This window comes from Pieris napi, chromosome 9, assembly GCF_905475465.1.
Source record: "Pieris napi chromosome 9, ilPieNapi1.2, whole genome shotgun sequence".
Classification (NCBI taxonomy): domain Eukaryota; kingdom Metazoa; phylum Arthropoda; class Insecta; order Lepidoptera; family Pieridae; genus Pieris; species Pieris napi.
Window position 1 is genome coordinate 3024910 of NC_062242.1, and position 20348 is coordinate 3045257.

General features: G+C 31.7%; 2 protein-coding genes across 5 annotated transcripts; both read left to right on the plus strand.

The window, feature by feature from the left end:
* Positions 1 to 84: 84 nt before the first annotated feature.
* Positions 85 to 14530, plus strand: LOC125052271 (serine/threonine-protein kinase haspin homolog). 2 transcript variants are annotated; one of them, XM_047653004.1, is made up of 12 exons: positions 85 to 539; positions 900 to 973; positions 1041 to 3146; positions 3348 to 3430; positions 3502 to 3559; positions 4452 to 4644; positions 5319 to 5495; positions 6041 to 6158; positions 10597 to 10809; positions 12683 to 12778; positions 13287 to 13483; positions 14029 to 14530. In XM_047653004.1, the coding sequence occupies exons 1-12, from the start codon at positions 169 to 171 to the stop codon at positions 14228 to 14230; spliced, it is 3888 nt and encodes a 1295-aa protein (XP_047508960.1). In that variant the 5' UTR covers positions 85 to 168; the 3' UTR covers positions 14231 to 14530. The 2 variants fall into 2 exon arrangements, with proteins under 2 accessions (XP_047508960.1, XP_047508961.1); XM_047653005.1 differs by lacking the exons at positions 85 to 539; positions 900 to 973; positions 1041 to 3146; positions 3348 to 3430; positions 3502 to 3559 and adding an exon at positions 3995 to 4306.
* Positions 14531 to 15126: 596 nt separating this feature from the next.
* LOC125052732 lies at positions 15127 to 18340 on the plus strand. Of its 3 annotated transcripts, none has more exons than XM_047653737.1 (7): positions 15127 to 15397; positions 15492 to 15610; positions 15689 to 15769; positions 16277 to 16385; positions 16653 to 16744; positions 17533 to 17677; positions 18112 to 18340. In XM_047653737.1, the coding sequence occupies exons 1-7, from the start codon at positions 15370 to 15372 to the stop codon at positions 18252 to 18254; spliced, it is 717 nt and encodes a 238-aa protein (XP_047509693.1). In that variant the 5' UTR covers positions 15127 to 15369; the 3' UTR covers positions 18255 to 18340. The 3 variants fall into 3 exon arrangements, 2 of the variants coding, with proteins under 2 accessions (XP_047509693.1, XP_047509694.1); XM_047653738.1 differs by having other exon boundaries at positions 15692 to 15769; XR_007117481.1 differs by lacking the exon at positions 16653 to 16744 and having other exon boundaries at positions 18112 to 18239.
* The last annotated feature ends 2008 nt before the right edge of the window (positions 18341 to 20348 follow it).

A 20348-nucleotide genomic window follows, 5' to 3' on the forward strand; every position in this document is an offset into this window, starting at 1 on the left:
TCAAATGTCAATTGTCTTTCAAACGACAAACGGAAACTGGTTTAAAATTTGAATTTTGTTTTTTTTTGCATAAATACAGAACAATAACATTTCACCAGTGAATATAAGGATTTTTAGTTTCCTACTGAAGCAACATTAATGTGATTGATTTTAAATGCTTGATAAAAAATGAGACGCACTTACAGATCTAAAAAAGAAACAGGCGGGCTGGACCGCCTAGATGTAATGCAAAATGTAGATGAAAAGACCTCGAAATTTGAGGCATTTTACAGTCAAAATATAAAACGTACCAAACGTGAACTTTCTTGTTTAGGCGGTTTAAAGACACAATCCGTTTCATACAGAGTTCGAAAGAAAAAGTTTGTGAGGAGACTTAAAGAACCTGATGCTGAATTAGCGTCTACATCTAAAACCACTTTCTTGACACCTGATAAATCTTTACGGGTAAATAAAGCTGAAGATTTGTTTGATAAATTGTTGAACTCGTCTCCTGTTAATAATTCACCAATTGTTACATTTCAAGAAAATAGAAAGGAAATGTAAGTTAAGCAAAAAGGCAAAGTATGGGTAATCAACTCAATTTTCCTTACACCATTTATAAAACAACCTGATGCAAATTCTAACATTATAGGTATATTGTATATTCAAGAATTATTTGTAAAATGCATACAAAACTTAATCTTCTATATTTTCTTTCCTACATGTTGCGCAGGCCCCATCTATTTGAATACATAAATAAATATATTGTTTTTCATTTTTCACAGTTCAAAGAATTTCAAATATCACATGTTAATTTTTATCATATATTACCTTATTGATTACTACGAATTAAGCTTAAATAATATTTTAAAATTTTATAGTATCATAATTTGTAAAAAGATTTTTTGTAATATTTTCAGAAGTAAGAAAAGATATAAAACAATAAACAGAGCTATTATAAGGAAATATAATTACTCTAGTTCAGATAGTTCAGGTACATTTTTACATTTTTTTTATGTTTAGAGATATTTAAATTTATTAATATAATTTTATATTTTTAGGTTCTGATAAAGAAAATGTTATAAATAAATCACCAAATGACAGTGACATAGATGCACATAGTTTATTATTAGAAAAAGAATATAGGTGCCCAACAAATTGTGATAATTCAATAGATGATATTACAAACAATATTTCTTTGATAAATAATTTAAAGAAACAATATTCTATTACACCTAAAAAATCTCAAAATAAAATTTCTACTTTTGAGAGATCCCCCTTCTGTAGTACTCCATTTCGGGAAAAATACAGAGGCCAGTCAATTTATAAGTATTCCCCTATATGTACCACTCCTCTGGGTGTCAATGCTAATAAAACTGTTGCAACAACATACACACTGAATGAAACTCTTAGTAAATTATCAGACAATGAAAGCAAAGATGATAAAAAGACTTACATTAGAACAAGAAACAATGAACAAGAAAATTATACATTACCAAATATTAATAAATCAGAAATGAATAAAAGTGTAAATGACAACTCCGTACAAATAATAGAAGTTATTAACAATGACATTGCTCATAATCACCAAAAATATAACAATTTTTCCTTAGAAGTCCAATGTAAGGATACTCCTGATGATGAAATCATAGATGATAATGAAGTAGAATCTAGCATGTCATTTGCGGAAGAGCCTAGTATAATTCTACAGACATCTGAATGTATGAAGCTTTTCGGATTCTCTAAGGTTAATCAAAGTAAAGAAGTTTTTTTAAACAAATATAAAAACTTTCTGGAAAATAATTCTGATATATTAATTGAAAATGTGCTGCCTAACCAGTCCTTACAGTTAAATACTGAAAGAAGCCAAGAAAATAGCGAGCAAGACTTAGAAGAATGTAAAAATGTAGAATCAATTTCATTGTATGATACATGTAGTGAAGATGAATCTAAAGAAAGCAGTTTGAAGATGTTGATCGAAGAACCATTTGTAAAAATGAAAAGAATGAGAAAATCAGTATTTGAAAAATACTGGAGGCAATCTATTGTAAACAAAGAGAGTAGTGATACAAGCAATTGTACTGAACACTTTAGAAGTTTTGAACCAAATGTTCTAAAAACTGAGGATGAATATTCTGATTCTGAAGAAAGTACTGAAGATTCAACCCACCAAGGAAATATTGAGCCACCAAGCTTTGTTACCACTAGAAGAGGAAAAGCATTTATAACAAATGATTCATTTTTGTTTAATTTAGATAGCCCTAGAAATTCAAACACTAGTGCAGAATGTGATAAAACAATCATAAATAATAAAGAAAATAAATTCTCTCTTGACATTGAAACATTAGTAGATCAAAATACAAGAAAAAATACATGTATTGATATAGAAACAAATAATTTAAATGACACATACCAACCTGAATTTGGTACATATAGTTTTGAGAACGAATATGAAACGTCATGTATTAATGATACTATCACACCAAAGCGTAGTACCATTATTGATAAGGATTTAGACAATATTAAAAATGATCTTTCAATACATAGTCAAGAAAATATTATTGAAGAAGAAGCAAGTGTGACAAGGCCTAAGTTATTAAAATCATTAGGATCTGTTACTAAATTAGAAACACAGTTCACAAACACCAAAAAGTCAGAAAGAGAAACAAGTTCTAAAGAAACTAGTATAGGCGTCAGCATCAAGCAATCTAAAAGTTCCATAGGGTTGCATGACAACAATGTCAATGTGATACCATGCAAAAACATTAATAAGAACCTAACAGACCTAAACAGTAATCAAGATATTACCGTGGCAGATGACACAGTAGATAAAATCATTAAAAAAATGAGGCAGAGTAAAAGTATACAACAATCTTCAATGAATGTGGGTTTAAAAGAAAATAATGAACAAAACCCTTCAAGAATAATTCGACACAGTGCAAGATTATCACGACATGACGAAGATGATTTAAATATAAGTGAAGTTAAAAATCCCATTAAATTACAGCCAGGGAAACGATGGGAGCGTTCTTTAAGCATTTATCGTAGAATGACAACTATGGCAGATGGCACTGATATTTCTATACTTGATGTGGAATCATTAGAACACAAAGGTAGAAAATATAGACAAAGTGTTATTGCCACCATGGAAATGCAGGATTCTAGTAGTGAGTTCCTAGTTTTTCTATTTTCATTAAAACCTATTTACTACTTGTACGTATTAAAAGGAAAATTGAGTTGTCTTCTTAACAACTCAATTTGACATCAACAGCCAAAGTTGCAGTGTAATGTCAGGTCTAGAATCATTTTATTAACTTCCTATTTTATAGTTTTACCTGATTATAATTTTATAATTTATAATTTTTCAGCTTCACTTCACAATGAATCCATTAAAAGTCACAGAAGTACTTTTGTTTCTCGGCCCATCAAATCTACAGTCACACTAACTAACGTTCGTATAATTTCATTTTGAAACAAATAATTTAAAGTTATCTTGCTAGTTTACAATAATATTTTTTTCAGGATACTAATATTTCCCGAACTAGCATAAATTCTACAACAGTATTTGAAGATTTGCAGGGTAAGTGCTATGGGACAATTTATTTATACCTTTTATATAAGTTTGTTAAAAAACATTTATATTATATTCATTATTTTGATTATCAAACCTTTACGGTTTAAATTTTGCGCGTAATATGGCTATTAAAGTTGCCAGAAAAAAAACGAATTCTAAACTCGATACTTAAGGAAACAAAAATAAGATACGCTCTGTTATTTTTTTAATATTTCCTTTGTCAAATGTTGAATTCTTTGTATATTATCTACTAATTATTAAAAAGTATATTTTTGCGTTGTAGTTTTTAAAGTATATACCTATTCTATTTTTAGCATTTACTAATGAAACATTCATAAAAATACAATTCATATTTATCAACTTGATTTTTTAAACAAAATAATTATTTCCAAACATATTTTTGGGAATATTCACTAATTCGCTGGCAACACTCAGTATTAGTCATAAAACGTTTTTCTCTTCATTAGTCATTACGTTTTACGTATTTCATACGTTAACGTACATTAAAATCGCGGTGGAATACGTAATTGTTTTGTTTAAATTTTTTGTTTTTATTATTTTAAAATAACATTTGTCAGTGACACTTTACCTTTGTATTGTAAAATACAAGGACATAACATTTTGTGCCAGTTTTAATTGTGGACTATCTTACTACCGTACAGTATCCCTAACGGGATAATCGCTTGGTTCTGCACCTTTGTTCTAAAAAAGTGTCTAAAGCCAAGTGCATGCATCTTTCTCTGCAATACACAGGTTAGTTGTGAAATATTCCGTTTATTAGGCCATCTTTGTGGGCTTGTTTTCGAATTCTACGTAATCATTACTCATGGGGAAAGTTGTCATTCACTTCCTTGTCATGAATCACGGTGCAATCTCTCGAAATATCTCGTGTTTTCAGGATTTTTGACCGAGGATTGTGATGATACGGTTGTTAACTTATCAAAACTATCGCTCGGTGACCCAGAGGTCGGCGGCAGGGTATTAGAGAAATTTTATGATACATCGAGTCGTTCGAGCACAGCGCGTGATTACGTTTTGCGTCGCTGCAATCAGGCAGATGCATTGCTCTTTGATGAATGCTACCCAGATACGTAAGTAATATTATGTTGTCCATCGTGTTCATTTCTAATTTCTATACTACATCGTATAAATACCACATGCTCATACAAACAACTGCTTTTGTAGGTCATGTAAATAACAAAATGGTGGCACCTTTTTACACAAGAATTTTGTATAAATAACGTTATGAAATGTATATGGATTTGTACACCAGATAAATACTAAATTAACATTTGAAAAAGAAAAGCAATATTTATACGAAAACAATTATTATAACCTCAAAATTAGAGACCAAATATTTTACACAGTAATTATACTATAATAAATGAACTAAGAATGCTAAATTACGAAATTTAAAATTAGACGATTAAAATTACCCTATTTCAAAATAATTATAAGACTTAGGTAGCAAACAGATATATATACAAATATGATTTAAGTTTTATAATATAATATGCAACTCACAAATATTACAAAATTATTTTCGGTATAAACTACATCTAGAAATCTTTACTTTTAGTAGGTAGGTATCATTGTACTATATATATATATAGGTATTATCTGTTTAAATACATAGGTTTTTGGAATCTTTATAGGAAACACATCTATTCCAGGATTTTACCTATAAACCTTATTTCAGGCTTTCGATGTAAAAACTAGATTTTTCCATGTTATCACACAATTCTCTACTTTTCTAATACCACAGAACCCTGAAGAATTGCCGAAAAATTGGCGAAGGTGTATATGGGGAGGTGTTTCTCTGGAGGGCTGGAGACGGACGTGCAAGGGTCCTGAAGGTGATACCAATAGCCGGCGAGCTGCAAGTCAATGGCGAGAAGCAGAAGGACTACGACCAAATCATATCTGAAATTGTGATTGCTATGTGAGCTTAATTTATAATTATAGAATACATTTTATTTAGTGCTTATTATTGCTCTGGTCATCTTGGATCAAGTCAAGATTACTGGTATATGTAACTTTATAATATATGTTCTATATTTGCATTCAAACATCCCAGTTACTACTACTTATTTACTGTACTACTGTAAAGTAGTAGTAAAGCCAGGTTACAAATTATATTATTATAGAATTGTGCAAAATTACTGGTTGTTTAATTAAATACCTGAAACAAATTGGTATAAAATGTAGGTATTATAGGTTTGGTCATATCACTGTTGATAGTTTATATTTCAGGCATAAGAAATGGAGGTGTAATTAATAAAAACTTTATAAAATTGAAATTTAATTAAATTCAATAAATTTGTTGGGCCCTTATTTTGTGGACTTAGCTTCCGTACTTAGACTGTCAATAGGTCCGTTGTGTGTAATGTTGGTCCCAATATAAGTATATAATATTTTCCCTAACTATTATTGTTACCGCCCATAGCTGTACTTGAATGTTGTTTAAACAATGTTATTGTGTTACAGGGAATTGAGCGCTCTCAGCGCTCCAATACCAGATATAGAACGTCATTTTAATGAAGGGAAAACAGCAGAAACTCTGGATTTACATTCTGTAGAGAATGCAACTGATGTTTTTAACAAGGTAAATAGCATTAGATATTCTTTTGGTAAAATCATGACTCACCTCCAGCATTCCATTGTTGTGGTATTTTTGACCAATATAAACTAAATAAGTGTGGTTTAAGAAGATAATGCACTTGCAAACAGGATGGTATTGGTTTCTTTATTTAATTTAAAAATAAAATGGTTCATTTGCTGGCTGTTCTTTGAAAAAATTAATCTACATATTTGATCTACTTAATACCAATTAGCCAACTCTAGGAAGGATTGGTGAACTTAGTTTATTTAATGGATTGAAACCAAAAGTCCTTAATTTGATTCTAGAGAAACTGTAATTGTATCTTGTTGATATGATCATCTGAAGAAATATAATCTGTGAGAAAAAGAATTGACGATACCCATAGTAGATAATTTAAATAGTGGTGTTAAGTTAAGTAAAACTTTTAATAACAAAAAAACAATAAGTAACCTTAAAATATATTAAAAGGAGTCCCTCTACGCAACTGGCAGCATTCCCTTTGAATAGCTAGACCTAAATCTTTGTCCGAGGTAGCTGCCAGCTCTTCAGTCTCCTGTGATGTCAACTAACCATTTTGCTATTTCCTTGAAACGCTGTATAGTGCTAGGACCCCACAGACTAAGGGTCTTGACACCGAATGGGACAATATCATATTCGGAGCCTAGACCCCTGTAATAAATAGTAATTTGTGGTGTTAATATTTTTGAATTTTACAAAAGAGTGCAACGGTTATCTTGCTATTGAATCTTTATTAGCCTTATGTTAAATTTTGTAATTACTCTCTAAGTTGATTTTTAAAGTATGAGATAAGGAATCAGCCATTTTTATTAGTCTTAAATTATTATTGCAAAACTAAATATGTGTCAAGGGTACCAATTATTTGTTGTATATTAGTATCAGTTTGTTGAAAATACCGATCGGAATTTCTACGAGCCGTAGATTATATTATTTCCAATTATAAATTTGTTAATCAATGTGAAAAAACTCCTCATCTAATATATAAAATTCTCGTGTCACAGTTTTCGTTGCCATACTCCTCCGAAACGGCTTGACCGATTTTGATGAAATTTTTTGTGCTTATCCGGTATCTATGAGAATCGGCCAACATCTATTTTTCATCCCCCTAAATGTTAGGGGTAGTCTCCACCCCTATTTTTTTCTCCACCTTTATTTTTTAGACAAAATTTTTAATTTCTATTTTTTTATGATACAGCATTAAAAAATACATAGAACCCCTAACTTTCACCCCTCTACGATCAACCCCTATTTTTTTATTATAAATGATATACATACATGGCAAAACGACGTTTCTCGGATCAGCTAGTTTTATATATAAGTACTTTTAAAAGATAGAAACCGCTGTTGGTTAATACCTTCTAGAACTTAGCAATTACAAACAAATACAAGGAAATGAAAAATTTCAATGTATGTAACTTATTATTTATGCGTAGAATCCGCAGAAACCTTGTACAAATGGCATTGATAATGTTTGAAGTACTTTTCCGACTACATCTGCCGATAATACACACGTGCAACCTTATTATAAAGGCATACAATTAATAAGCTAAAACGTTTTTCATAAATTTTAGTAGAATTCCCACACCACAGGGACCTCCCTAGTGTGGGGACTAATGATGGATGAATTTTGTCACAACTTTTTTGTCATGATTAATTGTTTATTGTTATTATTTTTAGTATAATAAAATTTTAATCGTAAAATAATAGAATGTGTTTCAAGATCTTATTACCCTAAGATTCATAGTCGAGAAATTTGAGTCATTATAATAGATGTTCTCTTAGATGACATATAGGTTATTCTGTAATGGTAGAGATACCCTAATTTAATAAAGAAGGCAAAGTGAATGGCTAGCTCTCTATCTAAGGTGAATTCAAATCCTAAACGACTTTGAGTACGGCAGTAGTCACGTTATCATTAAGAATAAACGTGTTTATTGAACATATATGCTATCTACAATAATTGATTGGACGTGTTCGTTTGGAATCAAGATGTTACGTCTTAATTGTGCAATGTATTGTTATTATAAATTACGTGGAATATTTATATGAAATTTAAACAAAGACGTTCGAAATTCGAAATCTCTGAAGCCTTACTGTAGCTAATTGAAACTATATATTATTTTCATTGAAATACATAATTCATCATTTTATCTTCTCTCTATTGGTCATATCGTCTAATTTCGTGGCCTGTATTTAATCAAACTTCAAAATCTGACATACAATTTTTCTAGAGATTTGACAGTGGCCAAAAAGGTGCGACTTAATTGGAACCCAAAATATAATTTCAAACTTATCTTTAGAAATAAAGTTTTGAATTATATACAAATGCGCATTGTTACATAGTGGGTTTTCTTTATGCAGTAAATAAGAACTTAAACTATTATCTCGAGTGACCTTTCACGTGTGCATACTTATATGCCAAAAAATTAAATAATATTCTCTGTCGCGCCAACCAAGGATATTCTCTAAACGAGCCCATTCAGTCTTATGATGGATGCCTTGAATGATAAGAGAAATGGGACAGACTCGATTAGCGCTATCAATACACAGTTAATAAACGTGCCTTGTTTGTGCTGATAAGATATTGGTGTCTGACTGGGACTTTGTGCTGATTTGTTTACGAATGTACATGTAAATTAGATCGAATGGTATATATCTGTTTGGTGGGCTTTCAGTGCGTTGACTAAAGCGGGCCATAGACGGACCGCATGTTGCAGTCAAGACCGCTTTACTTTAAATATAATTATAGGGCTTTACAAATGGACTTTATAGTATAATATTTAAAATGATCTTATGCAAGTAAGGTGCAGTAACGCCCTGAATGGACTTATATACGTTTTCATCTTGGTTCGTATCTGATTACAATTATAAATAGCAAGACTGACTAGACTTGGGGTGTTTTGTATAACTTTCTGTTTTTCAATTTTTGGGCATTATTGACACCCCCCCCCATGTTACGCGCCGTATCGTTTTTCCGTACCCAATAGTAAAACGTTTCGTGACCACCCAGTGACTCTTTATATACCTAAAATTTACCATTATGTGGTGTCAAGTAGTGGAAAGTCGAAAATAATATTAATAATAACGTTTAATTCAAACCCATCGTAACGTTTTACAATAGGCCCCCCCCCCCCCTCCCAAAATTCGTTACGTTAATACTTGAACGCTCCCTAGAGCCCCATCATGCTGGCTTAGTGTGGGCGGATTATGTGGGAGTCCCACACAACCCTTCCCCACCAAGGTCAACCGTGCCGCGGGAGGGTATGCGTAACGCATTTCCCCACGGAATAAAAAAAAAACTGTGGGCGGATGACACGATAGATTTTTGGTTCAAACAAATATCATTGCCCACATGAACAAAAAATGCATCGCTGCACATAGAACATCCATTTGATTTAATACTTTCATTTCTTAAAATATCATGAACGTTATAAGTCCTACCCAACCGCGTAAGTCTCGATACCACTTGTTTAATGTTCGCATTGTGTAACTCGGCACCATTCAAGTTCCCACAAGTTACATAACCTCTGAGTCAGTAATGACGAACTGTATTTATCGGAATTCACGTGTACAACACAGATATTTTTCAGCGTATTATGATTCAGATGTTATTCGAATGTTTACCGTTATCGCAACTGTGTTTGGGAATTATTAAGCTAAATAGCGTTATTATAATAATAGTTAATATTTCAAAGGCACTTACTTACGAAGTAAAGCCATAAATACAAAAAAAAATTCTAATAAAAAGTCAAATGTTAAGTGCCACAAGGTACTCTTACCAGAAACCTTATCTTGCTGTTGAAATGTAAACAAAATGTTTTTATAACTACAATTACGTCTAGAATACTATGGAAAACGAATAGTAAAACGAAATAGTATTGGAATATGAATTTATTTGTTTATACTATTACGCCATCTAAACATGAAAAATGTTAGATTTAATGTTGTCTAGTATATTAATTGAAATACAATAACCTTAATATACTAAAATATGCGTATAATAACATACGTCTATTGATGGTGTGCTAATATCAATAAAACAAGATAAATATAACTTTGAATACCCTCAATAAAATAATGAACGCCCAGACAATGAATTTATATTAGTAATAAATAGGTCGTTGTTTAATATATTATTTAAAAAAGTTATTCTTTTCGGTTCGGTTCTTTATATGTATTCAAAATAATGTCGCATTGTACTAGACAGTCGTTCTTATAAAAACTTATATGACCAGCAACAATTAATTGCACTTTAAAAATATAGAACCCTAGTTATAGCTATTTTTGTTTTTATTATATTTTTTAATTAAACTGTTACTCAAATCTACGAGTATCACGTGATTTATAATACGTTCGGGAATGTCTACATCATATATATGTATTAGTATTAATGTTTTTTCATAGAGTATTAAATCTTTTAAAGGTCCTAGCGGTCCGCCTAGTATACGGTAGCTATCCAAGCCGACTCCTTGATCTATGGGACTTGTACGACGAGTGCAAAGGATCTGAGAACGATAACCCCGCGATATTTCCACCCGACCAGCACTATATTGTGCTAGAACTGGCCAATGCTGGCCAAGACTTGGAGAGTTACCAGTTCAACAACGCTGAACAGGCGGAAGCTCTATTTCAACAGGTATGTATGACTGTAAGATTGACATTTGTTTTTTTTAATTTACATGACCAGGGGCTTAGACAAAATCACTTTTCGACAGTCGTGACATACTAACACCAAACTAAAACTAAACTGGACAAAGCGTGAGCTAATGTCCTTTCCCATAGAAATTCTTAGTGATGAGTCAAGATTGTGGAAAAGTGATTTTGTCTCAAGCTCCTGGATACAAGTCCATTGGCCGAATTCTTATAAGTCTATATCTTTATATTGACTAACAGAATAATTATTGTAATGATGGTTTTTATTTAATAAATAATGTGTAGTTTTTTCCCTACTGTACACTATGGAACAAAACATACGCGTGATTAAACAATCTTGAAATTTTGCATATGTTTTAAATGAATTGATAAGCGCCAAACTGGCGGCAATGGTTCTTCAAGATACCAACAAAGGTTCTGTTGTTATGTATCTACTCCGTTATGCACAATACACGATCGAATATATGAAATGATTGTAGTTTATAAAAAAATCCACTGTATATAATTTGTTATGGAAAGAGATTGAATGCTTTTTGATTACCAAATTTTTTGTTTTAAAACTTGTTTATCATTTTTTTGTGAGATCATTGAAATGTAAAGATCTACCGGATTAAACATTACTCGGTTACTAACGATCACTATACACTAAACCCCCCTATAACGCTGTACCCGTATAACGCGATTTCAATCCCTCATAACGGGGAGATTTCTTTAGTTATATTTCTGTAGTGTGAATTTTATTTATCAAGTCCATAATTAGTTTTGCGCGTACCTTTTCACCTGTTTTAATTGTGTTGTTATAAAATTAAACTAAATAACTTTATTAAATTCGTGTTCCTAGTTTTTGAATTGTTCAAAAAAGCGGGTTGAAGCGAATACTCCTATAACGCGCTTTTCTATAACGCGGTCCGGGTCTACCGCGTGATATGGGGGATTCCTGTAGTGTATAGTTAACGAATTGACACTTGACTGAGATGAACGCTGTTAATCCGGTAAATCCGTCTTCTATACCCGTGCTAATTGTTTTTGTTTTTTTTTCTGTTTGTGTTTTTTTTCAGCGTTTTTTTCGCATGTACCGACTAATGTCTACAATGGACGGTAGGTGACTTTCTAGTTCAAGTTTGTTGTATCTTGACTAGATTTTCACTTATCCTTCAAAGTAGACGCCGCTTCTTTGTTGAAGATTTTTTTGCATGTTTTTATTTTATTTTAAGCAAGCTCACTAGACAAATGTATGTGTTTGACTTTTCATGTTTGGTCACGTGACCCATTTAAATACGACTGGAGGTAGCGAATTAGTTTAGTCTAGATCTCAGAGTTACAAATGGTCATGGAACGTAACTCATTAATTTAATAACTCAAACCTATTGACGTCCCTCAATATAATGTTTTTTATCATCTTGTTTTTAATCTAAAGCAAACAAAATACTGTATAGAATGTTATTAGCCTTACAAACATGTTTGTTTAATGTTTGACTCATTAGCGACTCGAAAACAGTCGGGTCGATACACCAAGACGCAATGTCGTTCACCTAAGATCTAAAATTATCTTTCGTAAAAGTTGTATATTTATGATAATATCGGATTGTATTATATTTCGTTTAAAAGTAATTAACAGCCTCGACGTGGTTATAGGCTGAATATATTATATTTTCTTTAACGGTATCTCAAAAGTTCAAGAAGAAATAAGAAGAATTAAAAAGGTTACTGCGATTGAAGATTCCAGCTCGTAGTTCCGTACGAAGATCTGCGATAATGTTAGCGTCATATGAATAATTATGAAACAACAAATTATAATTATTATTTTTTTTAAAAGTTGGTTATTCAAAAAAAAATAATAACTGTTTATCATTCAGGTTGCATTCGGTTTGGCGGTAGCGGAGCAGGCATATCAGTTTGAGCATCGGGATTTGCATTGGGGGAACGTGCTTATTGCTCCCACAGATCAGAAGGTATGTTATGGTATTTTTTTTAATAATTGTCAAAATTCGAGTACTTTTATCCACAGAAGTAGCAATTTTCAAAGAAAATATATCACATTTAAACAATGGTTTTGGATTTAATATTTTATTTATTATATATCTTATTTTATATGGAATTGATGAAATTCAAATAAACAATTGTGTTGCTCTGAAAATGAAGATATTTATTTTAGTACTTACACATTATACTAATTACATTATCTTAAAACTTAAATAACACTATCCTACCTGAAAATAAAGAAACGACGTTAAAAGTCTATTATTAAAATTATCAATCCCTTTTTAAGCTTTTTACAATAACCTCACAATTAAACAATATTGAATTCAATGCCGATGACTTTTACTTCTGTCAAACTTCAAAACTAACTGCTTTTTCCAACCGCGATGGCTGAAACATACAAGTTTCTTTACATATATAATATTATAATAAAGTGGATTTAAAAAAAATACAATTTTTATCACTTGTATATTATTTCAGTACGCAACGTTCGTACTCCGCGGTCGTACGCACCGCGTGCGCACGTGCGGCGTCAAGGCGACGATCATCGACTACTCGTTGTCCCGCGTGTCGGTCGGCCGAGTGCTGTACTGCAACTTGGCAGAAGACGAGTCGCTCTTTGAAGCCGTTGGAGACTACCAGTTTGAGGTGTATCGCCGTATGAGAGATCGGCTCGGGTCAGTATCTATCATTTGACAAGAGGAAATGAAAGACCTTGTATGATTGAAAGTTTTCAATATAAGATTTTTTATGCACTTGTCAACATATTTCATCAAGAGAGATCAAAGGCGTTTAGTACAGAAATCCATCAAAATTAGTTTAGGGAGCGTTCAAGTATGTATTACGTAATGAATTTTGGGGGGGGGGGGGGGGGGTCTTTTTGTAAAACGTTACGATGCGATATTATTTTAGACTGTCCAGTACTTTACACCACATAATGGTAACTTTTAGTTATAAAGAGTCACTAGGTGGTAACAGTACTGTAGAAAAACGTTACGGCGCGTTACATGGGGGGGGGGGGGTCTATGACCTCCGTGACGTAATACTTGAACGCTCCCTTAGACAGAAAGTCTTTACCCAAGCAAAAACTACAGAAAAAGACGAAAAAAAAATCTAACAAATACCTCACCAAGCCAAGTTTGTTTTGGTAGTAATTCGTCAATCACAAGCTCCTCAAGTACTAGTATCTACTTGTTAAATTGAAAATTCGTATTTATTACAGAAACGATTGGATGAATTACGAGCCGTACACCAACATATTGTGGCTGCATTACACTGCGGATAAGATGATAACAGCCCTCCGCTACACCAGAACTAACACTAAAATTCACAAACATTTCATTGCCAAGCTGAAGGACATTCAAAATACTATCCTTTGCCACGGCTCCGCCTGCGAATACGTCATCACAGACAACGAAATTTAAAATCATATAGATTATCCATTGCTCATGATCGTGTGCATACAACGCGCGAAGCTTCACTTCGAAATGATAATATTTGTTCAATTCTAACGAATTATATTTTTATACTTCATAATGGATCTCCTTTGCGATTGTTATAAATTTGACTCAGAACAATTTAATTATAATGTACATAGATTCGATAAATTGAATGTAGACGCTAAAAGAATTATTTACAAAGTTGTTTCATTATTAGTATTTCAGTGGGAAGCGGCCTTTAATAAGGTAGTGCCTTTCAGAAATAAATTCATATATTACATTCTATTTTGGTGTTTTATTTGTTTTCCTGACGCCTAATAAAGATTTGTCGTATTGTAATTTCTTGAAACATCCTAAATAACAGTTTCATAATAGCTGTCTTTAAACAACAGTATAATGTTTATGTTCCTTGAAGATATCAGAATGTGTAGATTTTCCGGTGTAAAAACGAAGTCTGGATAAAAAAACATTAATATGAAGTGACTTAAGACTGTTATCAGCTTCCAAACGGTAACCACTATTTTTCTTCGAACCAACTACCGGTATATGAATGGGTTTCCAGTATAGTTTGAGGCTACACGCCTTGTGCGTAACGATGCACTGGGTTATATTTTATAGGAATTTGCTAGTCCGTTACGTAAAATAAGGAAAGTATAATATAAGCAAACTATTTTTTAATTATATTTATTCATTTCAAATGCGGTACAGTCATAAGTCATATTATAATTAGTAACGAATCTGTGAATATGTTTTATATACCTATAACGTTTGGCCTAAAGGTCTAGATACCAGGCCATAAACTCCAAAAAAAAAAACCCATATAGTTTTTAAGTTAATTGTCAGTATGGCTGACACCTTAATCTATAAACGTCACACGCGACACTTCAAACTTCTAGTATCTACCTTATATTCTTGTGCTCGTAGTTATTCAGTTTAAAAAAATAAAATATTATTAATTTAATGTATCTTTCAGAAACAGTCTTATAAGAAGATTAAAGATAGAACAGATTTGCGTAATAAAAAAATATTAAGTCATGTTTAAACAATAGCTGTGCTATTCCAATTAATTTTTTGTTCTACGTCGGGATTATAATCCATAAATAAAATAAATAATAAACATTAAAATGCAAAGTAGAAACGATTCACTTTCTGGTAAGTGCACATAATCAAAAAGCATTAAACTACTTATAAAATTGTCTTAGTTCGAATACGAACAATCAAATATTATAACATATTTTGTACATAGTCCTTGGCCCCACAATAAGCGGGTCTCCTGCAGTACTGCTAACACCAGGAAGAACGAGAAATATCGCTCAAGATATGGAAGCTCTAAGGTTATCGAGGCAAGATAACCCGTATTTACAGGTGCGTAAACGTTTACGTTTTATGTAATGTATTACAGAAACAGTGAATGTTATGAATAATTAATCTATTGCGTTACAGCAGGTTATGGCAAGCAGAGAGAGTCTAATAGAAAGTCATCATGATGAATGTGAATCAGATGATACTATTTTAATGTCACAGGTGAGAATTTTATAGTACTCCGTAACATGCAAAAGAATTGCTGATGTGCAAGATTCTTACTTTACATTTAATGTATTATTTTACAGTAACACTTTCTGTACGTTTTAAAAAAAAAAAAATTGTAATGCATTCCATTTAAAAAAATCAATTGCGCTACAACCTTTTTAGGTCTGGGCTTCAGATTTCTGTATCTGTTTCATGATCATATGATAATCTAATAGGCAAGTAGGTGATCAGCCTTCTGTGCCTGACGCAAGCTGTTGACTTTTTGGGTCTAAGGCAAGGTTTCCTCACTGTTTTCCTTCACCATTTGAGCGAATGTTAAATGGAAAGAGATCATAGAAATCTAGAAACAATCATAAACAGAATGTCCACTGGTGCACAGTTGGGGATCGAACCTATGACCTATGGCCACTAGGCTCAACTTTGAGCTGTGTTGGCTTTCCATTTTATGTATAATAAAATAAGCTATGTTTAAATTAACCCAAAGAGTAAACATAATTTCAGGAATTTGGTAGTGCACCTCTTGATTTTGTAGAAGATGATCCTCTGACATTGAAAGAGGTTCATGAACATATGATAAGGTCACCACCTCCTACCAGTTGTTGGCCACAAGGTATGGCATAATTTTTTTGGCTTATTAATTCATAAAAATATATAATGTGTATACTTTCTTAGCTACTAACATATGGTCACATATTTTTAACTAAGCTTATTTTTAGAGGTACCATGTTACCATTGAAAGCAATTATCAAGGAACGAACTTGTTCCTAAAGTGTATTTTCTATTTAAAAACTAGTAATAATTTATGCCTATAAAATACTAATATTTTAAGCTTAACTAATAAAATATTAACATTTTTCTGATTGCTGCTTGGATCAAGATAATCTGTCTAACCGAGCGTCCAGTGCATTTGATTTCGGAGTGGACAGTCCAGTCTCATATAGTGCTTATTCAGTCAATTCTCAGGAAAAGGTTACTAATATACTACTATTATGTATGTGTTTGCACCTCCATTAATTTCTTAAATTCCTTGATCACTTTATGTTCTGTATTCTTCTTATTATACATATATAAATAACAGAAGAGAATAACCCTTTTTTTATTAGTAACATAACTTTACACAACACTGTTACTATAATGAAAAAGGTGAGGTAGAAGATTCGTTACATTATTTTATTTATTTATGTTGTAGTAAGAGTGTTAATATGATATCTAGTTAGTATTAAAATATGGGGATTAAAAGATGGTTATAAGAATTCACATCAAGTTTCACATGTCTTTTAATAAAATTGATCCTAAACTAACATATGACATTGAATTTTATCAACACTTTATTTTTTAAATATTCTTTCTCTAACTACTATTGACGCTTTTCTTGCTATCCCTTACCAGTCTATTAGGAGTGTTGGGACTGTATTTTACGTAATTATTGTGATTTTACTATCAAAATGTTTGGTATTTATGGAATGTCTTAATGAGATTGGCAGTATGCTTAAGGCAATTAATTTGCACTCTACACGCACGGGTTATTTCTTTTTATAGTAGAACCTGATCCGTAACGTAAGTTCGGTCTAGAGTCCTCAGACCACTACTGTTGTGGTAATTTCTTAGCTTTTTTATTTTTCTGTAAAGGAAGTCAGTAAATACTTTTTTTCACGAATTTCTAAGATTAGATTAAAGAACTTTCGTATATTTATTAGTCGGACCACAATCGGGTTACTGTAAGGTAATGTCATTAAACCAAGATGTAATCATTCCAGGAGCTTCTCGGATCCAGGTCTCCACGTCGTGGCACCCGGTGTGATGAGACGAAAAACAATAATACCAGTAGACCTCGATCTTCAAGATCCGTATCTCCCCGAGCTCATGATATAACGCTTTGTGGAAGACCACTATCGTTACCAGGTATGTTACGAATATTGATCGTGTCTTTCTCGGCCATAAGTAAGTATTAGTAGTTCGCTTAGATTTATTAAAATTTTAAATATAACTTTTGTGAGGGAGCGTTCAAGTATTACGTAATGTATTTTGGGGGGGGGGTCCTTTGTAAAGCGTTACGATGCGGGGCGGGGATTAAATTACGCGTTATTGTTACAAAAAAATTCGACTTACACTACATAATAATAACTAAAGAGTTACCAGGTGGTCACGAAACGTTTTACTGTACTTGGGTACTGAAAAACTAGGGGGGGGGGGTCAATAATCTCCAAAAATTGCGTTACGTAATACTTGAACGCTCCCTGATTGACTTGAACACTAAAAAAAAATTAAAAGATGTGGCAATATGTATAAGGGCGTAATCAAAAAATATTATACCGAAATATTTCTTAAATTTACAGGTGAAACCCACCTGCGTATAGTATTAAATAAAAAGCAGAGTCAGCAAGATAGATTTTCGATTCTCCAACCACGCCCTATTCGGAGACCTCACACCAAACGATCAGATGACAGTGTCCAACTAGTGCCGGACTGCGATAAGTAACTCGTGACCAAATTGTAATATGTTGTGCATTGAAATAAAATAGCAATTCGCAACTAAGTTTACGGACTTTTTAGCGGTTATTGTACGGTTTTAATGAAAAACCGCTTTTCGGAATGTTAAGCGGAATCGCTTCCGCAATATTAGTTTGTAAATTATACTCAGAGTACTTAATTTCATTTTGTTACATTTAAAAATACGCATTTCATATTTTATGCATTGTGTATTGAAATTAAAAAGTTCACCGAATTTTTGTGTTTTAGCAAAACACTACGGATCCTCATATAGTATCCAATACTATTTTACAATTAGTAGGATTGTTTTTTTTTAATCTGTTAAATACTCTGAAAAAATCCAAGTTTTTTAGTATTAATAAATGCTGTTTTATTTCAATATTTGTGTGTTGACAATGTATTTCATAAATGTGGATGTTTGTGATACATGTGAAGTGTTTACAAATTGATTCGATGTTTTGACGGTAAGCGTTGTTAAGATTCCTGTCATTTGTCTATTTGACAGCTGACAGATTTAAATGTATGTATTAGATTTATAATCTGTGTTTTCTAAATTTTTAGTTATTTCCCAACATTCTTGCTGGACAAGAATTTTCCAATTTCATTTTCTAAGTGTAGCAATTCACAAAAACAATATAAAATACGTATAATCAATAGGATTTTATAAGTACTAACACAAGAATCCAAAATAAACATTTAGACTTTTCCGTCGCATAATAAGAGGTAACGTCGATTGAAATTTTGGAATTAAAATAAGTAGTTAAAATCATTTAATATTGCTCATTTATATTTATTTGGAGCTTTTTGAAATAAAAACAATAAGTTCAATACAATGTAGAATATCAAGTGGATTTTACAAATGCCTAAATTGTATGGTTTAAAATGTATTTAAGCTCATTTTAGAAGAAATTCAATCAATATAAGGAACATAGGTATTCTATGAATTTTTCAATTAAAACGTAGGGCAATTTAGATTAAAAACCTACGTGTCTTAGAAACGCACAGTAATTGGTAGTTTTAAAAGGTTTTAGGCAAAATGGTATTCAGAGCCATAAGAGCTTGGCTTATCGTATTCATAAACGACAAAAACCTGAGATAGTTATTTAATGTGGGAAGAAAAACGTGACAAAACATTATTTAACTAATTAAGGTTTATAGTACGTTTATGACATTTGGGGAGAAATATGTTGCGTATAAGATGCCAATTAATGCCATCTGTTGAATTTAGTAAAAAAAAAAAAAGCTGCGACATTTATATTAGTAAACTATTGAAAATAGGTATTATAGATTTGTTCACTTGTTCACACATTCAAACAAGTCTAAACAATGGAGTTTTAAAACACAAATGCGTACAATAATAAGAAAATATGAGTACCATAGTTGTCGAAACGTATATCGCAATTAAATAATAATTATTTGTGACAACTAAAAGTAACACAAATTGATTGATATCCGTTTAATTGTTCTAAAAAAATCAAAATAAAATTACCGTTCATTAGAACTTGTTAAAAAAAAATCAGTTTTGAGAAGATTAATAATAATTAAATAATTGTAAAGTTTGTAAATAAGTGTTGTACATGCTGGCATCCACAATTTGTCTATCCCTTAAAATAAAAGAATGTTTTTAGGCAATAAGCAAAGTATATTGTCAATGTAACGTCAAACTAGCTAATCAGTGATAAGATTTTAAAAACCATTTCAGATTAATAGTGACAACTTACACAAATTCTTATTTTTAATTCTGTTTAGTATTTGCCATAACAATTCTTATTAAACATTCATAATTTCAAGAACACTCCAAAATGCGCAGCTTCTTAAGGCAACGATGTACAATTCGTGTAAGCACGTAAACAAAAGTCAAGTTTTCATTCTTAGATTACACATATTTCGATCAAAAATGATCTCTGACGAAATTAAAGTCCAATTATTTACATCATCGATTCGACTAATCTGTGACCGTTTGGTGTAACGTGACAGACGTATATAAATTAATTTATTGTTTTTTTTTTTGATAAATTAATGATTTGTGATTGTCAAATAGCCTATTACTCGAATTTGTTTGTCCACTCTCTTTTTTTTTATG

Bases quoted from the DNA above. Each gene is read 5' to 3' on its own strand.
- LOC125052271 (XM_047653004.1), top strand. From the start codon at position 169: ATGAGACGCACTTACAGATCTAAAAAAGAAACAGGCGGGCTGGACCGC. The intron at 4,645-5,318 runs GTAAGTAATATT...CTAATACCACAG, and splicing joins GATGAATGCTACCCAGATAC to AACCCTGAAGAATTGCCGAA. The intron at 6,159-10,596 runs GTAAATAGCATT...AATCTTTTAAAG, and splicing joins CAACTGATGTTTTTAACAAG to GTCCTAGCGGTCCGCCTAGT.
- LOC125052732 (XM_047653737.1), top strand. From the start codon at position 15,370: ATGCAAAGTAGAAACGATTCACTTTCTG. The intron at 15,398-15,491 runs GTAAGTGCACAT...TTTTGTACATAG, and splicing joins TAGAAACGATTCACTTTCTG to TCCTTGGCCCCACAATAAGC. The intron at 15,611-15,688 runs GTGCGTAAACGT...ATTGCGTTACAG, and splicing joins AAGATAACCCGTATTTACAG to CAGGTTATGGCAAGCAGAGA.